Consider the following 19825-nt stretch of genomic DNA (forward strand, 5'->3'; position numbering starts at 1 on the left):
GCATAACAAGGAAGACAAAGAGTCTTCAATAATGATTCTGAGGATTGTGCAGTTTGAAGAGAATGCTGGGGTTAAAGAAGATTATATAACTACCATTATTATTCAGAGTGTTGAGAACGCATAAAGGAAGACAAATAAGACAAATAAGTTGTATTGGAGGAAATATGATTTGAAACTATGATTGATGATTATATGGTTAGATAAAGGAAGAATAACTCAACTTAAATGTCAGGGGACTGCCATCGGAACAAGGGAGGGAGGGGCGCCGCTGGGATACAGGGAGCCACCAAACCTCTGAGGATCAGTTCCTCGTCCAGCGGTGGGGAAAGCCACACCTCCAGTGGAGAAGAGAGGGAAGGGGCCAGCCAAGAGAGGAAAGAGCTCGAGGATGCTGCTGAGAGCCCAAGCGCCTCACTTAGCCCAGCTTGCGCAGAGGGGTGAAACGCAAGGAGGGGAGGAGGAGGCTTGGGATGCCAAAGTTCTTATGTTGGGGGAGAAGCCGGAAGGGGCCACTCCCGGATTCTGCAAGTGACTAAGATGGACATGAACTTTTTAGATCTGCAGTGTAAATAGTTTGCACAATAAAACCTGTAAAAGACAGGTTGGAGTCCTGCCAGCTTACTCACAAGCAACCACCACCAGCACCTGACAGCAATCTGGAAGTCATTGCACTTGCTTGCTTGTAGCAGGGAACAGCAGCACAATGAGTCTAGAGAAGGGAAGCTGGAGGAGCAAGGAGCTGCAGGCAGAGGTGCTGAGGAAATTGTGGCATGGAATGTAGCGGCCCTAATGCAGAGGAACGCAGAGCTGGAAACGCACTTCGCTGACCTCACAGCCAGGCTGGAGGAGCACAGACTGCAGGAGCAGCAAAGCAGGCAACTCTGGTGGGGAGAAGGATTCCAGCACTGGTGAGTATATTTGGCAGGAACCCCCAAGAGTACCTTGCTTTTAAGACTGAGATTAAATATTCCCTGGACTTGCAAAAGAAGGAATTTGCCAATGATGAGGATAGGGTGGCATGCCAGTTTCATGCTCGTGAGGTCGAGTTCCTGGGGTACTGGCTGTTGGATAGGGGACTTGCCATGGATCAGGAGAAGGTGAAGGCTGTGTTAGACTGGACAAGCCCCAAGATGAAGAAGGATGTGCAAAGATTCCTAGGCTTCAGCAATTTCTACTGAAAGTTTATCAAGAACTTTGCACATTTGTTGGTGTCTATAACTAATTGTGGGAAGAAAAAGTTTCTGTGGACTAAGGAGGCGCAGGAGGTCTTTGTGTCAGTGGAGCAGCTGTTGCATGTGGATCCTTGTGGGTGAAGACAGATGCTTCTGACAAGGCCATCGGGGCAGTCCTGTTACAACAAGACGCAGGGGGAGATTGGAGATGTCGTGCAGAACAATTCGGAGCAAAATTACACCATTTATGACAAAGAATTGCTGGCCATTTATGAGGCTTTTAAACGGTGGAGACACTTTCTAATTGTGGTGCAGCAGCAGATCCAGGTGTGGACAGACCACAATAACTTGGAATATTGGCGCACCGCGCGTGTGCTTTGTCAGAGGCAGATTCGATGGGCGGAGTTTTTTTGCCAATTTTGACTTTAAGATCCACTACATTCCTGGAGAGCAGAATGTGAGGGCAGACGCATTATCCAGGAAGCCGGAGTACATGGAAGATGAAGGGGCCCCCATGGCCAGACAAATGTTCCAGCGGAACAAATGGACCTGTGAGGGAACACTGGCAGGGGAGGCAGAACTGGTTAGACTCACCAGAGACGATGATTTTGCTCAAGGGAAATTTAGGGAGCTCAAGGAGGGATGGGAGCAGATGAGGGCTTTGAGGAGAAAGGGGGGTTGTTGTTCTACAAAGGGGCACTGTATGTACCGGGAGAACCCTTGCGGGTCAGAGTCCTCAAGCAGTTCCATGACAACCCTACAGCTGGGCACTTTGGGCAACACAAGACCATGTTGTTAGTTACATGGGATTTCTGGTGGCCCAAGGTAAAGGAGGATGTGCGGGAGTATGTCCGAGGGTGCGACATGTGTCAAAGAGCAAAGAGGGAAAGGGCGGCCCTAGCTGGGCTGCTGGAGCCCTTACCAACACCGGGGAGACATTAGAAGGTGGTGTCCATAGACTTCATGACGGACCTGCCCATGTCCCAAGCTAAGACAGCAGTCCTGGTGGTGGTGGACCTGCTGACCAAGATGTGCCACCTTGTGGCGTGCTCCCATGCGGTGTCAGATGAGGAAACCGCCACGTTGTTCCAGGACCACATCTTTTGGCTGCATGGGGTCCCTTCTAGGGTAATTTCTGATCGTGGAAGACAGTTCACCTCACATTTCTGGCACAAGTTCATGGGTTTGTTGCAGGTAGAGGTGAGCTTTTCCACAGCCAGACACCCACAGACTAATGGACAGGCGGAAAGAGCAAATGCCATTTTGCAACAGTACTTGCGCTGTTACATTAATTAGCGGCAGAACGATTGGGTGGAGAAGCTAGCACTGGTAGAGTTCACGTACAATAATGTTGAACATGTGTCCACAGGGAGGAGTCCCTTTCTTGCCAATTATGGGTGTCATCCCAGGGCCTTTCCAGGGCGGGAGGAGGATGAATTGAGTGTACCAGCTGCAGAACAATTCGCACAAGAGATGGAGGCCATGCACCAACAGCTCAAGATGACTCTGGATAGAGCCAAGGAAGTGTACAAGAAGGTGGCGGACAAACAGGAGACCGGGGGAGGTTATCCGGGTGGAGGACAAGGTGTGGTTGTCATCTCAGGGGCTGCCCCTGAGGGGGTGTGCAAGAAACTGCAGCCTAGGAGCATGGGTCCCTTTGAGGTGACACAGCAGGTCAACCCAGTAGCGTTCAGGCTGAAGTTGCCGGATAACATGAGGATACATCCGGTGTTTCACAGGTCTTTGCTGTCACCTTACAGGGAGGGGCACAGCTTCCTGGAGAGGGAGCAGAGGGTTCCCACCCCACCAAGCATAGAAGAAAGGGAACTATGTAATGAAGTAACTGAGATACTTGACTCTAGGTGGAACAGACACCAAGTAGAGTACCTAGTTGCCTGGGAGGGGGCTCCCAGTTCAGAAAATGCATGGATCCCAGCAGGGAACGTGACTGAGAAGAGAAGTTCCTCACTCTTTTCCTGCACAAGCCCAAACCCCCGAAGTTGTTTTTTGGGGAAGTGTTTGTACCCACAGAGGACAAGGGGGACTACGAGGGATTCCCAACCTCAGGGGAGGGGAGGGGAATAGGGGACAAAGTTGCCGAGGTCTCTGATGAGGAGGAAACTTCCTGGGATTTCCCGCCAGGGCTGGGATGGTCGGGGGGAGCAGTTTTTTACTCCACAGAGGAGGAGGACGATTCATTCCTTGGGTTCCCACCCTCTCCTGCCAATGCCAGTGAGTGGGAAACAGCTCTAGACCCCACCGATGGGGCAGTTTTTTTCTAAGGGGGTTGGATGTCAGGGGACTGCTATCGGAACAGGGGAGGGAAGCAGAGGCACTGTTGGGATACAGGGAGCCGCCAAAACTTCAGAGGAGCAGTTCCACATCCAGTAGTGGGGAAAGCCACACCTTCCGTGGAGAAGAGAGGGAAGGGGCCAGCCAAGAGAGGAAAGGGCTCGAGGATGCTGCTGAGAGCCCAAGCGCCTCACTTAGCCTGGCTGGCCAGGAGGCACACACGCTACTTCCGTCGCCCAGCTTGCGCAGACGGGTGAAACACAAGGAGGGGAGGAGGAGGCTTGGGATGCCAAAGTTCTTATGTTGGGAAGCTGGAAGGGGCCACCCCTGGATTCTGCAAGTGACTAAGATGGACATGAACTTTTTAGATCTGCACTGTAAATAGTTTGCACAATAAAACCTGTAAAAGACAGGTTGGAGTCCTGCCTGGTTACTCACGAACAACCACCACCAGCAACTGACATTAAATAACTGAAGAAATGTTATAGTTATGGTAAATGAAAATCTAAGCAGGAATTTGCACAGCCGGTGGAAATTGAGGAAAGGATGGGGAAAGTATGTTATTGTTTCTTTTCTCTCGTTCGTTTGCTGTTAACACCTTGAACGGAGAGTGGAAGATAATCAACTTTTAAATTTGTTGCAAATTTGAATTAATTTACCGTCAAATTCCTAAATTTTTTGGAAAATCAATAACAATTAATTGACACAAGAATTACAGTCCACTCTAGAGATCAAAAGAAGCCCTGCACAGGTTTCCCTCTCTCACCTTGGATATCTGGATGACTTGCCAGGAGGAGAAGTGCCCATTTCAGAGAACTGGTGGTTGTGGATGTCCCTGCTACAAAGAGTCCGGAAATATTAAAAGCCATGTTTTCTTTATCATAGGTGGACTCTGGGTCGTTTTTGCTCTGATTTCGAAAATGGGGAAAGTGTCATGTCATTTACATGCATTACAATCTGTCCTTCGGCACTTATTTTATCTTACCCCCCCCCCCCCGCTCCTATTAGGATACCACCAACACATGCTTCCTGAGGGGTGAGGTGTCCTCTTACACTACCTGAGGAGAAATAGGAAGGTGCCACCTCCACTGCCCTGCTGTCACCGCCACCTCCCTTACTTTGGTCACACAGCAGTGCCGCAATGTGGTAACAACAACAGTGAGGACAGTGGGATCTTGCAAGCGTTTGGTGAAATCTTGCAGGAAGCTGCCACCACTCCACTTCTCCACTAGTGGCTGGCTAGGATGCCTCCTGTTGGCATTCCACTGCCCAAGGCAGCTGCCTCAGCTTACCTCATGGGTGGGTTGGCCCTGTGCTTCTTAGCTGGTTGTGACAAAAGATCCATGCACACATTCTTGTGTACACAGTGGTGGCTGCTGGTGCTGCATTTGAGAATCTGTGGGTTGGGGTAATAATCCAACACTGGCAGGTGATGAGGGATCCAAAAGAATCTCTCTGGCAGCAGATATTCAAAATGTGCATTACGTATCACTAAACATATTTAACCATTCTTTGGTCACCATAGAGTATTCAAAGATTGTTCCAAGGAGGCAAGATGAAAAAATATTTTGACCTTTCTAGTTTAGGAATAAATGAGGTAGGAGTTTGAAGTCATATTTAGTTTAGGAACATTTTCTTTAGAATTTGTTTGGTCCCCTGCTGATGAAAGTGAAAGTGCATCCTCTTGCTATGCATTGTAATGTGTAATGAAACAGCTGCTACAATCCACTTGGTGAGTTAGCCATTCATACTATTTGGGCATTCTTTGAGAGCCAGTGTGGTGTAGTGGTTAAGAGCGATAGACTCGTAATCTGGGGAACCGAGTTCGCGTCTCCGCTCCTCCACATTCAGCTTCTGGGTGACCTTGGGCTAGTCACACTTCTTTGAAGTCTCTCAGCCTCACTCACCTCACAGAGTGCTTTTTGTGGGGGAGGAAGGGAAAGGAGATTGTTAGCCGCTTTGAGACTCCTTCGGGGAGTGATAAAGCGGGATATCAAAACCAAACTCTTCATTCTCACTGTTTGGGCACCACAGGCAACATTTCAGTGGTGAGTATGTTCCCATGAGTTTTACAGGGGTTTTAAAAGTTTTTGCCCACTGTCCTGTTGGATCCATCAACTGATCTCCAGTGCCCACTACCCTAATAATAAAAAAATTATTCAGAATAGTGGTTTGCACAACTCAATAAGAAAAATAATAATCCAATAAATCTGGGAAAAAGTAACTCAATGTCATTTTCAACTGAGATTCAGGAAAAAAAATAATGGTGTCCTTGGAAGAGATTAGTATTCACTTATAACAGGGAACATAACGATTCCTTGGATGAGCAGCATTCAGTTTCAAAGCAGATACTTACTTTCTCCATCTGAAGTAGATAGAAATCAATGAGATCCTGTGGCTCATGCAGAGACTGATTCTCCTTATGCTTCTCTATCTCCTCCTTTGCAAATGAAAGCACCATCTCTGTGCAGGACACGGCCTTCTTGTGGGGCCCTGGGAGATGTTTCATGAGCCATGGAAACATTTCATAAAGCTAAAGGAAAGATAGCAGAAATGCTGCTATTACCATGAGGAAGCTTGGTCATGCAGTTCATGAGTCAATTCATTTGAATTACTGGTAGTACTTAAACCATGACCCAAATTATTCTTCAGAGCTAGCACATTAGTTTGAGTCTCACTGAGAAGAAGGTAGGAGTCTGTAGCTTCTCTTCGATCTCACAATGACTGGTTCTGGGAAATATCTCTAGCCAAATATGTGAAAGAAAACTAGGGGTCAAAGTATTTTTCTAGCTCCCAGGCTTCATTCAAAACTGGGCACAATCCCAGGCCATTTGTTAGGAGGTGGGGGTGGCTGGAGAATACAGATGGGGAGACATTCAAGTCAGTTCACATTTAAGAGTGAATTTGCCGAATATGCAAATTGAAACACAGCCATCCTTTGAAATGTGCAGTTCTACAAATCTTGCAATGTGGTTTTAAAATTTATCTTTCTATTTTATTTTATTTTATTTTATTTTATTTTATTTTATTTTATTTTATTTTATTTTATTTTATTTTATTTTATTTTATTTTATTTTATTTTATTTTATTTTATTTTATTTTATTAAATTCCCCAGTTCCCCAGTCAAGAAATGCCCATCTCTTCCTTCAAAAATTCAAACAAAGGTGAGAACTGTTTCCTAGTTCTGCTGGATCTCTCAGCGGCCTTGGACACCATTGATCATAACATCCTTCTGGACCATCTAGAGGGGCTGGGAGCTGGAGGCACTGTTATACAGTGGTTCAGCTCCCTTCTCCTGGGCTGTGTCAAGAAGGTGGTGGGGGGTGAGTGTTCAGACCCCTGGGCTCTCACTTGTGGGGTGCTTCAGGGTACCGTCCTCTCGCCCATGCTTTTTAATATCTATATGAAGCAGCTGGGATAGATCATCAGGGGGTTTGGGCAGTATGCCGATCACACCCAGCTCTAACTCTCTTTTAAACCAGAACCAGTGAAGGTGGTGAAGGTCCTGTGTGAGTGCCTGGAGGCGGTTGGAGGATGGATGGCGTCTAACAGATTGAGGTTGAATCGTGACAAGACAGAAGTACTGTTTTGGGGGGGACAGGGGGCGGGCGTGTGTGGGGGACTCCCTGGGCCTTAATGGGGCAACTGCACCCCTGAAGGACCAGGTGCGTAGCCTGGGAGTCATTTTGAACTCACAGCTGTCCGTGGAGGCACAGGTTAATTCTGTGTCCAGGGCAGTGGTCTACCAGCTACACCTGGTACACAGGCTGAGACCCTACCTGCCTGCAGACTGTATCACCAGAGTGGTGCGTGCTCTAGTTATCTCCTGCTTGGTCTACTGCAATGCACTCTACATGGGGCTACCTTTGAAGGTGACCCAGAAACTGCAATTAATCCAGAATGTGGCAGCTAGACTGGTGACTAGGAGTAGCCACCGGGACCACATAACACTGGTCCTGAGAATTCTGCATTGGCTCCCAGTACGTTTCCAAGCACAATTCAAAGTGTTGGTAAAGGTAAAGGGACCCCTGACCATTAGGTCCAGTCGTGGCCGACTCTGGGGTTGCGGCGCTCATCTCGCTTTATTGGCCGAGGGAGCCGGCGTTTGTCTGCAGACAGCTTCCGGGTCATGTGGCCAGCATGACTATGCCGCTTCTGGCGAACCAGAGCAGCACACGGAAACGCAGTTTACCTTCCCGCTGGAGCGATACCTATTTATCTACTTGCACTTTGTGCTTTTGAACTGCTAGGCTGGCAGGAGCTGGGACCGAACAATGGGAGCTCACCCCGTCGCAGGGATTCGAACTGCTGACCTTCTGATCAGCAAGTCCTAGGCTCTGTGGTTTAACCCACAGCGCCACCTGCATCCCTCAAAGTGTTGGTGCTGACCTTTAAAACCCTATACTGCCTTGGTCCAGTATACCTGAAGGAGCGTCTCCACCTCCATCATTCAGACCGGACACTGAGGTCCAGTGCCAAGGGCCTTCTGGCGGTTCCCTTGCTGGGAGAAGTGAGGTTACAGGGAACCAGACAGGGGGCCTTCTAAGTAGTGGCACCTGCCCTGTGGAATGCCCTCCCTTCAGATGTGAAGGAAATAAGCAGCTATCTTATCTTTAAAAGACATTTGAAGGCAGCCCTGTTTAGGGAAATTTTTAATGTGTGACATCTTAGTGTATTTTTTGTCTTTGTGGAAGCCGCCCAGAGTGGCTGGGGAAACTGAGCCAGATGGGCGGGGTATAAATAATAAATTATTATTATTATTATTATTATTATTAAACCTTTAACAAGGGAGCTTTTCCTCTTTCCTAGTTTTCTCATGAAAGATAAATTACTTACATTTTCTGAATCAACCTCTCTAGCAAACACTTCGGAGGTTGGCTCTTTTCCATTGCCTTTCCTTACAAGAACTATGTTCCCAATAACAAATAATATTAAATAAGACAAATACATATCCTGGGTTTGCATCATGGCAATCTGAGGTGAGAGGGCAGAGAAAAGAGCCGATCCCCATATAAATAAATGCTAGCCAAGAGGTCTCAGAGTAATGAGAAGGAGGAGGCAAGGAAGAGGCAGGAGAGAGAGAAGGGGGAGGCGATGGCTACGGTAATTCATTTCTGCATACCAAGGTTTGAATGGGACATTTAAAGCAGAATGTGGTGAATTTAACAGGGCTCTGGGTGAAATTGATCAGGAGGAGAGAGGCAAAGCGTGCCTCTCAACACAGTTCCACTTGAGATTTTATTTGGCAGGTAAAAAAAAATTCTTATTTTAACAGAAGCCGGTGAGGGAGGGATGTGGAGCACAGCAGGATGGAAAGGAAAAGTGTTAAGGTTTGCCATTTGGTGGCTCGTTGCAGCCAGCAGAAGAAAAGGGGACAGGGAAACACATTACAGTTAAGAAAGAGAAAGGAAAGAGGGGAAATCATCTGATGTCTTACCTCCCCATGGCTCCAACATCATGAGGGAGCCTGTCATAGTAGCATCTGGTCACATCCAGGGCCACCAGCTGCCTGGCTCCACCCACGCTTTGCCATAGTGTAATTCCCTTCCGGAGAAAATTATTTTGTTCACTTCTGCTCATTTATGTGGGCTGTAGATGACTTGTTCTGAAGGCCATTGTTCCATTTCTAGCCTGTCTTTCCTCCAAAGAGTCCCAACTTGTGGACCTAGTTTCATTACTCTCTCTTTTATATTCATGGTAAGAAATTGATTAGGCTGTAAAATAGCCCTTATCTCAGATTAGATTTAAACTTCATCTCACTTCTCAAACACTCTATGCTCTATCATAATGTAATCCAGAATGCTGAATGGGAAATGTAAGGACCCTGGCTGACTTCTCTGAATCAGCAGGAATGAAAATGACTACTCACAGCATGAATGAAGCTTCCTATAAATTTTAGGGAGAAATTCATGGCTTCTATCAGCTTCTGGAACTGTTCATCTTCAAGAGCAAACCGGTGCCCAAAAGCCACAGCACATATCACGTTGGAGACTGAATTAGTGATGGGCAAGGAGGGGTCAAGTGGTTGTCCTGCAAAATAAAGTCATACTAATGTGAGTTCAACTCCTCCTGTTCATACTGAGAGTGGGATTTCATGGGGGCCAAGAGAATTGCTGGGATCTCCAGTAAAGGTAAAGGTAAAGGGACCCCTGACCATTAGGTCCAGTCGTGGCCGACTCTGGGATAGCGGTGCTCATCTCGCTTTATTGTCTGAGGGTGCCGGCATACAGCTTCCGAGTCATGTTGCCAGCATGACTAAGCCACTTCTGGTGAACCAGAGCAGCACACGGAAATGCCGTTTACCTTCCCGCCGGAGCGGTACCTATTTATCTATTTGCACTTTGACGTGCTTTTGAACTGCTAGGTTGACAGGAGCTGGGACCGAGCAACAGGAGCTCACCCCGCTGCGGGGATTTGAACCGCCATCCTTCTGATCAGCAAGTCCTAGGCCCTGTGGTTTAACCCACAGCACCACCCGTGATCTCCATTAGGAACCAAGAAAAACATATCGCATTTCTTTCTAAAATGGACAGAGGTAGTACACAAATATATCTTCATATGCCAGCTCAGCACCATCACCCCTCATCACATACCCTTTGAACGTGCAAAAATCTCCACGAGCTGATGGGCCTCCGCTGCTATTTGCTGCTCCATGCCTTTCTTCCCCAGTCCCAGCTTCCGCAGAGTAACTACACCAAAGCGTCTCTGTTGCCTCCAGGTGTGACCATTGGAAAATGGAATACCTATGGAAAATCAATGAGAAATTCTTCCTTACAGAAATTAATGGTACAATTAAGTTACCAGCCAAGAAGAAACGTTGTTTACTGAAGTTCATGCCCTTGAATGTGCAAGCTATTCAGTATCTTAAGATTACAATTACAAGACGATGGGAAGTCTGTCTCAGTGTATTTTGCAGGTATCTCTGCAATATAGGCCAGCACTATTTGCTTCACACAATGCCTAACAGAATCTCACTTTCTATTTCCTGTCATCATTCAGAAAATTATTAGTGATTCACCCAAATGTTTTGATTATTTGTTGGATAATAGAACAGAAATCAGGTGGTCCCAGAAGGTCCTGCATAAAATGAGAGATCTCTGGACAGCTCTGCCAATTTCTGCCATAAAGACTGAACCTGCAGATATCACATGAGTTTTCCTATAGCGGGAAACACCTGCTGTTATTTTCACTCACAACCCCAATTCAGCTAAGTTTTCCACACTATTTTTAAAGATATAATTTGGCTGATGTGTGATGTCAACAAGTTATTTTTCTACTGGCCAAGCCAGACTGGTATTTTATTGAGGATGTATTCTGCAGCATATTCTTGACATGACAGTAGTGCATTGATGGTCAATTTATTCTGCTTTGTTAGTTCTGTGATGCTTCCTGAATGCTACCACATTATTACTGTGTGGGGAAGCTATATAACAGGGAAAGCAGGACAATACCATAATAAGTTTGTGCATTTGTGGTTTTCAGCAGGAAGGTAAGCGATATGACTGAATGGAAATTAACCAGTATGACAACCTCAAATTATTTGCAGGCAAAATTGAAAATGGAGTTGGATATAACACCCTTGAAAGAATTGAGCACAAATCATTATGAATGATCAATACAAAGTTTACTGGAGGATGCCTAAGCTAGGCTTGCCATATGTTGGGTTAAAAGTCTGATCCATAGTTAAAAGTAGAAGTTAGCAAATGTGTCCTCTCTTTGGCTCTTCCAAATATGGCAACCCTAGACTCTTAATAAGGCAGTATCTTCAGAAGACCGTCACCTGCGGAGTACAGTGATTGACAATGTATAAAGGGAATGAGATGATCTTGCAGGCATCTTGAACCCAAGTTTTATAGGCCTTTCTACACCAAAACCACCTCCTTGAACTTATCCCAGTAGCTAATTGGCAGCCAGTGGAATTCTTGCAACAGTGGCTAAAATGTTGGCTATATCCTGTCCACATGAACAATTGATCCACTTCATTTTTCACCCTGACTAACCTCAAGGGCAGCCCCAAATACAGCACATTGCAATAATCTAGCCTGGAGGTTGCCAAACCTGGTCCAGAAACCACCTTAGCTGTCTTACTAGCCAAAGCTGCCTTGCCTGATGAAGGTGGCAGAAGGCCGTGAGGTCACCTGGGCCTGGAGCAACGAAGATGGATCCAGAAGCACTTCTAGACTATGTGCTGGTTCTCTCAGGTGAAGTACAGCCCTATCCATAGCAGGCAACTGACCAATTATCTAGACTCAAGAACCACCCACCTAACATGCCTCCATCTTACCAGGATCCAGACTCACTTTATTGGTCCTCATTTAACCCACCACCTTATCCAGCCCATCCAGAGCTTGCATGGGTTCTCCCGATTCAATAGAGCAATAGAGTTGAGCATCATCAGGGTGTTAACAACATCTTGCCCCAAATCTGCTAATCACTCCTGCCAAAGGCTTCATGCAGAAGTTAAACCGAATTGGGGACCAAAGGGCAAACTGTGACAAACCAGAGCATAACTGCCAAGGGATTGAAATACAAGCACCCAGTTCTATTCTATCAGAACCACTGTGCAAAATAGAATTGCCAGTGAGCAGCCTCTCCGTTCTGAGGAGGTGACTAAGACTAAATTGGGTGCCAAGCTGGCACCAACACTGTCTCCTTCATTAAGGACATAGAGGTGCCAGGTATGAACAAACCTTGCAGGAACAACCCATTTGAAGGAGTGCCCACTTGCTTCCCAGTTCTTGGATGCCAGTCACCCACCTCAATCTCCAAAAGGAAGGTGTGGGGGATGCATCACTAGTTGGATCAACATCTTAGCTAGCATTTAGCTGTGTGTCTATTACCTATTCTTATGTACCTATTCCACCTTGTAAGCTGTGTCTTGGCAATGTCCTGATCTGATGTAGACATCAAAGCCTTCAGCAGAAAGAGCGGAGAGTTCAAGCCCTTCATCCAGCGCTGAGGGCCAGGGCAGTCAATGCATTGCAACTGCAACAGAAAACAAGCTTCTACCTGCAGTTCAGTCTAACCACAGTGCAGTACAATTCTGACTTCCATAAAGCACTTGTTAGAGTAGACTAATGGAAATTAATAAACCCACATTAGCCATGCCCATTAATTTCAGTGGGTCTTCTCTGATAAGAACTGGCACTCCATAGAACCCCTATTTCCTGTTCAGTACAACAGTAATAGAGACCTTTGTTCTCTTTTTCCAGACAGCCACTTAAATGTTTTCTTCAGGGAAGTACCAGCAGAAATTCTCATTCTTCACTACTTACCCTTTCCGTTTGCTATAGTCATAAGGAAAGGAGTCTGTGGTCGGTCTTCAAATTCTTCAGAGTGGTCAATGAGCGCTTCTTTCACTGCTTGGAATCCAGACAGTATTATGAAGGGTTGATATCCTGCCCAAAGGGTGTAAATGTTTCCATATTGCTTTGCCATCTACCATTTGGGTCAAAAGAGAGAAGAGGAATGCTACGTTCAGATAGTTATTTCAACCTAATATGTGAGCTTCAGCCTTCCTCGCCTCTTAAGCATCTCACTATATTTTCCTCTCTTGCCAGCATCTCCTTTTCTTTCGTTAGATCCTTCTTTCATTCCAACCCATTTGTTTTACTCCCTCCTGCCCGTGTTATCTCTGCATGGGATCAGAGCGGCAGAGAGGCACTTCATAGTCTCCAGCCATCTGGTGACAGGCAAGTAGATGAGCCAGCCATTGCCAGAGGCTTCTTCATCATCACCATAAAAACATTTTGTGCAAGGATGTGGAAACTGGAGCCCACCAGATACTGTTGGACTGCAACTCCCATCATCCCTGACCATTGGCCACACTGGTTGGGGGAGATGGGCATTGTAGTCTGGAGGGCATCAAGTTCGTATAAGCTTGGCTAGAGCACTGGGTCAGGTTTATGACCCACGGTGGGTCACAACAGCAGAGGCGTAGCAAGGTCAGGTGTTACCTGGTGCAGAATTTCTTTTGTCACCCCCGCACATTGAAATTTTTGGGGAAGGTTACCCAAAGTTGTGGTAAGGAATTAAGAAGAGGATGGAGTTAAGTAGGAAGGAATTAAGAAATACCTGTCTGAGTAATTTGGCTTATAAATGTATTAAACAAACAAACAACCAAATTAAATATTGTCTCGTGTCTTCCCTGGTTACATATGAGTTACTAAATCCCATGGCTTTCCTGGGAATAGATAATGATCTCCTGCTACACTGCCAAGTGAACTTGGTGTCCATCCATCTGTTGGAAGAGGAGAAGTGCATAGCATTCTGGGCCATGTTGCATCACACATGGGAAGAGTGGGAGGACAAGCTCCAGAGTATATTGCAATAAACTATTTCATTAGCTCAGCTGCTTGGCTTGTGTGGTGTCTTTCATATTTAAGCATCCTTCATCCTGCAGATACAAACAAAACACATAATAATCTAGAAACTAATATAAAAGGACAAGAATCTGATTAATAATGAAAAGCACAAAAACATATAAAGTATGATAATTACAGCATGGGGAGCTAGGTGAGATCAGAAAAATACACATGCCAAAATGTTGTTGCATTTTCTCTATGAGAATTGTTGACTAGTAAGTGGTAGCAGGATCAGCCTGTGCATCCTTCCTGTCTCAGTGCCATTAGTCTCACAGCTGCAGCTGCTGCTTTCAAATGAGTCTCTGATGCTGATTTCACAGACCTGGCCTTTTGCTCTTGCTGGGAGTATTACCTGGAGATTAGCATTTACTGCAGAGATGCAATTTGCTATATTAGTCCTTGAATTGCTTTTTTAAAAAAGTGTTTGTATTTCCAATGAACAAGATGAAGACTTTTCCAAGCCTAAAATCTTGAATAGCATATGCAGGTCTGCAACAGATACAGATAAGTGCTGCCATGAATGAATGCAGAGTGATCTTTGTGCTCACTCTTTTTAAAATGCATTTTCTTATGTGTCTGTGGTCAGTGCTGTGGGGTTTCTTTTTATATATAATGTTCATTTACACCAGAAGTGATGGCTCTAGAAGATTTGAAAGAATGGAGGTAAAGATTTTTCATGTTAATTCTTTGGTTGGTTATAAACATACGCCAAGGAGCACATAACATGTAACAGTATACACAGTGGCATATGAAGAGGGGGGCAGAGGGGGCAGGTCGCCCAGGGTGCCACCCTGGGAGGGTGTCAAGATGGGCCACTGCCTCCCCCCAGCTGGGGATCGGCGAAGGGCACGCAAGCAGTCAGTATGGGCGCCACTTGCAGCATCCATATGAGCTGCCACTCACGCATGGCATCCCTATTAGTATTAGTATTTGATAAGACAATCAAGATGCCCATCAGACATCCCTCAATGCAGAGCATCTGGGCAAACAATGACAATTAATACAAAGGAAATTCATTGATCTAGGACAGGAATCCCTTCAGGAATTTCCCTTGACTGCTATCTGCCTACGTGTTCTCAGACAAGGGGGATTAAGGAAGCAGAGGAAATACTGAGAATCTTTAGGAGAGCCAAAATGACTTTTGGATTGCTCTCCTGTACTATTTTAGACATGTGGTTTATATACTTACGTATGTGTGCTTTAAAATATGATGCTGTTAAGGTGCTACACTCAATATGCCTGCAAGTCTGGAAAACTCAGCAGTGGCCAGAGGATTGGAGAAGACCAGCTGGCATACTAGAGAGTTCCAGAAAGACATCTACTTCTGCTTAATTGACTATGCAAAAGCCTTTGACTGTGTTGACCACAGCAAACTATGGCAAGTTCTTAAAGAAATGGGAGCGCCTGATCACCTCATCTGTCTCCTGAGAAATCTCTATGTGGGACAAGAAGCTACAGTTAGAACTGGATATGGAACAACTGATTGGTTCAAAATTGGTAAAGGAGTACGACAAGGCTGTATATTGTCTCCCTGCTTATTTAACTTATATGCAAAATTCTTCATGAGAAAGGCTGGGCTGGATGAATCCCAAACCGGAATTAAGATTGCCAGAAGAAATATCAACAACCTCAGATATGCAGATGACACAACCTTAATGGCAGAAAGTGAGGAGGAATTAAAGAATCTTTTAATGAGGGTGAAAGAGGAGAGCACAAAATATGGTCTGAAGCTCAACTTCAAAAAAACAAAGATCATGGCCACTGGGCCCATCACCTCCTGGCAAATAGAAAGGGAAGAAATGGAGGCAGTGAGAGATTTTACTTTCTTGGGCTCCATGATCACTGCAGATGGTGACAGCAGTCACAAAATTAAAAGACGCCTGCTTCTTGGGAGAGAAGCAATGACAAACCTAGACAGCATCTTAAAAAGCAGAGACATCACCTTGTCGACAAAGGTCCTTATAGTTAAAGCTATGGTTTTCCCAGTAGTGATGTATGGAAGTGAGAGCTGGACCATCAAGAAGGCTGATGGCTGAAGAATGGATGCTTTTGAATTATGGTGCTAGAGGAGACTCTTGAGAGTCCCATGGACTGCAAGAAGATCAAACGTATCCATTCTTAAGGAAATAAGCCCTGGGTGCTCACTGGAAGGACAGATCCTGAAGCTGAGGCTACAATACTTTGGCCACCTCATGAGAAGAGAAGATTCCCTGGAAAAGACCCTGATGTTGGGAAAGATGTTGGGAAAGAAGGGGACGACAGAGGACGAGATGGTTGGACAGTGTTCTCGAAGCTACCAGCATGAGTTTGACCAAACTGCAGGAGACAGTGGAAGACAGGAGTGCCTGGCGTGCTCTGGTCCATGGGGTCGGTCACGACCAAACGACTAAACAGCAACATGTGTGTTTACCTTGTTTAATTATCAATATTTATTATGTTTTTTAGACCTTAGAACAATTGGTAATTTCTGAATGCACATTTTCAACTTTCGTATGGTTTTAATGCCCTTGTACGTAACACAGCAGCAGTGCCTGGAATGAACAACTTCAGAGTACCTAGTTCACTGAATTTATTAAATATCATAGTTGTTAAGGGAAATAGGCAAAACAATTGTTCATATTAGACTGAGTTAAAATTAAGTACCTTAATGAAAGTATCATCACGAAGCTTCACCCCAATCCGCCACACGCCTCCAATGAGAGGAAGCTGGAGAGGTCCAGGAGGATAGTGCCTATTTGACCAGAGCTGTTTCAGGTAGTGCAGAATCAGAAGAACCACCAGCAGAACAATAAAAAATGCCCCTGTTTCCATCCTTCTCTTGCTTTCTCTTTCTCTTTGAGACTTTTTAGGATTCCTGGTTAAGTTCAACACTCTTTCTCTAAGGAGATCTTGCTTTACTCAGAGAAATCAACATTCCTCTCGCTTTATATACTCTCTTATTAAAAAGGAATAAGCAACCAATGTTCTGACATCATATCCAAGTAACCTTGGACTATGATCCCAAGTCATGTGCTAGAAACACTATAAACATTCTTACATGTGTCACTCAGATGACAGGAAGTCTGATTAATATGAATTGCAATTAGAATTTTGGCCAGTGTACGACTGATTTGTGCTAGAAACATTGGGAAAAGATGTACCATACATTCATGAAATAAAATTGCATATGGAAAAGGCCCAATGCAAATGCCCATGGGAAGCCCTCAGCCACGACCTCATGGCAATAGCCCTTAATATAGCTATTAATGATAAATTAACACATGCTATTAAGGTAAAACGGGGAATATACAGGAGATACGGAACGTGTTTGCAGAATTTGTGCAGCTAAAACAGAAAGGGGTCAAACTATGACAAGAGGTGTTGAAATTTGGGGAGGTTGGATAGTTACAATGGAATGGTCTTGGGGGTTGAGTGCACATTTTTATTCTTATTTATTTATTTTCACTTTGTCAAAATAAATTATTATTATTATTATTATTATTATTATTATTATTATTATTATTATCAAACTATGACAAGAGGTGTTGAAATTTGGGGAGGTTGGATAGTTATAATGGAATGGTCTCGGGGGTAGGGTGCACATTTTAATTCTTATTTATTATCACTTTGTCAAAATCGAAAATAATTTTTTTCTTTTTAAAGTAGCAGCTGCTGCCCAAGAAAGAGAAATGGCTGTTGCACAGTGGCAGGATGAGAATTATACATGAAAAAGACCCAGCATCTCAAGGTTGGGCTCGACATGTTTGTCTAAAGAAGAAAGGAGGAGGGAGGAGGAGGAGGAGTTTGCGGTGAGTTCTGGCACCTGTTTTTCTAGAAAAATAGTACTGTGTCCTATCCATGGCATCTCCAGGTACAACTAGGAGACAGTCTCGTCTGAAGTTCTGGATAGCCACAGCCAGTCAATGTAGATAAGACTGAGCTAGATGGAACAATGGTCTGATTTGGCATATGTTCAGAATGCTAGGGAGTTATTTTTAAACTGCAATATTAGGTGCTCAGGTAGAATGTATACCACAGATCAGCAAAGGTACCACCAGGGCTAAGAAGATCCCAGCCTGCTTAACAAGCAACGTCGAGGAAATTATCAGAAGCAAGTAGTATTCCTTCAGAACATGGAAATCCCACCCAAATAAGAAGAAGAAAAGAGCACAAATTTTGCCACAAGTTTCTCTGGAACACAAATGGGCACAGTGGGAACCAGGGGGCATGCAGTCAAAAGGAGTGTAGTAGTGAAAGTCTGGTTCATCTTCCAGAAAACCTCCCACCGCCAGTGCAAAGCATCTGCTGTCCAAAATGCAGTAATTTGGTGGAGGTGTTTTCACCATTTACTGGATTATCCTAGGCCAGCAAAATCCAAATTCATTGAAGGAAATGTACAAGATCACTGTTCTTTTCCCCCTCCTTGTTTTAAAATTTTGCTTTATTGTTCATTTATACCTATATACAGCATGAAATCATAATCGCCTTCTTCAGTCAATTAAACATATTATTGATTAAGAAAGTTACATTAAATTTTGGCTATGTATTTTCTTCATGAACATATAACTTCCCATCCTCTCCATACAGCTATCCTTTTAATAACATATATTACATAATTTTGTCATTGTTACTTAATAAACCATTCTGTTTATTCATTACAGTTTAACAAGCATGTGTTTTCATAAACGGTATCGGTCAATTACAAACATGGGGTGCCTGTCCAGACCCATAACTTCCACTACCTGCTCTCACTCACTAAACCACCTCTCAGATATTTACTTGTCTTCCTAGCTCCTAACTGTTCCTGACTCGGCTTATTTTGCTACACTAACTCAACCTACCCACAGACTCTATCCCAATTCACTCCCACTCCAACCATCCAACTCCCAACGAACTCCCCCTCTTCGCCCCTCCCAGAGCTAGTTTTATAGTCCTTCTGACTCCACCTCCCTGGGTTCTGATTGGGTAACCTGTTTAACTATTTCTCCTCCAGCACTCTCATATGTTAACGTCACATACCTCCCCTCTTAAGAAGTTTCGATTCAGGAGAGTTAACTTCTTAAAGTTACACTCCTGATCAAACAGTTTTGTTTTGTTTTGTTTTGTTTCTATATATACATACATAAACAAGTAAATTGTTGATTGTCTCTGTTCATCCTTCACTCTCTGGTTTTCGTGATAAGGCATCTGCTACAATGTTCAAGGATCCTTTCACACTTTTGATGGTAAAATTGAGGTCTTGTAGTAATAGGACCCACCACAGCAACTTACTATTACTCTTCATCGATCGCAGCCATATCAACAGTGAGTGGTCTGTACATAACACAAAGCCTCGTCCCCAGATATACGGCTTCAATCTTTGAAGGGCCCACACAATTGCCAAGCATTCTTTCTCCACTGTCGAGAGGTGCTTTTCTCTAGGCAGTAACTTTTTGCTTATGTAGGCGATTGGATGCAGGTCTCCCTCTGGTCCTGGCTGGCATAATACAGCCCCGATTCCGGAGTTTGAAGGGTCTGTGAACACAGTGAATTCTTGATTGTAGTCTGGCACTGCAAGAACGGGTCCTGACATCAAGGCTCCTTTCAATGCGCTGAAGAACTGCTGACAGGCTGATGTCCACTTGACTTGGTCTGGCTCCTTCTTGCGCGTAAGGTCAGATAACGGCACTGCTAGTTCACTGAAGTTTGGAATAAACTTCCTATAGTACCCTGCTAGTCCTAAGAAAGCGCGTACCTTCCGTTTGGAAGTAGGGGTAGGCCAGGTGGAAATGGCCTCAACCTTTGCCTCTACTGGTTTAATTACCCCTCCTCCGACCATATGTCCTAGATACTGTATAGTCACACCACCTATCTGGCATTTGTTCGCTGTGATAGTCAACCCTGCCTCCTTAAGTCGCTGTAAAACTAGTCTTAAATGTAGTTTATGCTCCTCCCAGGTCACACTGAACACTGCAATATCATTTAAATAGGCGACCGTGCATCTGCTCAGTCCATTTAGAATCTTGTCCACTAATCTT

The 19825-nt window shown here is 44.8% G+C and overlaps 1 protein-coding gene across 3 annotated transcripts in view; it reads right to left on the reverse strand.

The window, feature by feature from the left end:
• Positions 1-19825, reverse strand: part of LOC310844892 (cytochrome P450 2J5-like) — a 92488-nt gene that overhangs the window by 4272 nt on the left and 68391 nt on the right. Inside the window, exons 2-7 of one of the 3 annotated variants that reach the window (XM_083739629.1) lie at positions 16473-16654; positions 12741-12903; positions 10059-10208; positions 9335-9495; positions 5821-5997; positions 4231-4372 (exon numbers count right to left, since the gene is read on the reverse strand). In XM_083739629.1, the coding sequence (XP_083595755.1) occupies positions 4231-4372; positions 5821-5997; positions 9335-9495; positions 10059-10208; positions 12741-12903; positions 16473-16640 (961 nt within the window). In that variant the 5' untranslated portion in view covers positions 16641-16654. Of the gene's footprint in view, positions 1-4230; positions 4373-5820; positions 5998-9334; positions 9496-10058; positions 10209-12740; positions 12904-16472; positions 16737-19825 lie in introns of those variants that run through there. The other 2 variants (XM_083739628.1, XM_083739627.1) reach the window with 2 other exon arrangements.

This window comes from Podarcis gaigeae (genome assembly GCF_964106915.1).
Source record: "Podarcis gaigeae genome assembly, chromosome: 5".
Taxonomy (NCBI): domain Eukaryota; kingdom Metazoa; phylum Chordata; class Lepidosauria; order Squamata; family Lacertidae; genus Podarcis; species Podarcis gaigeae.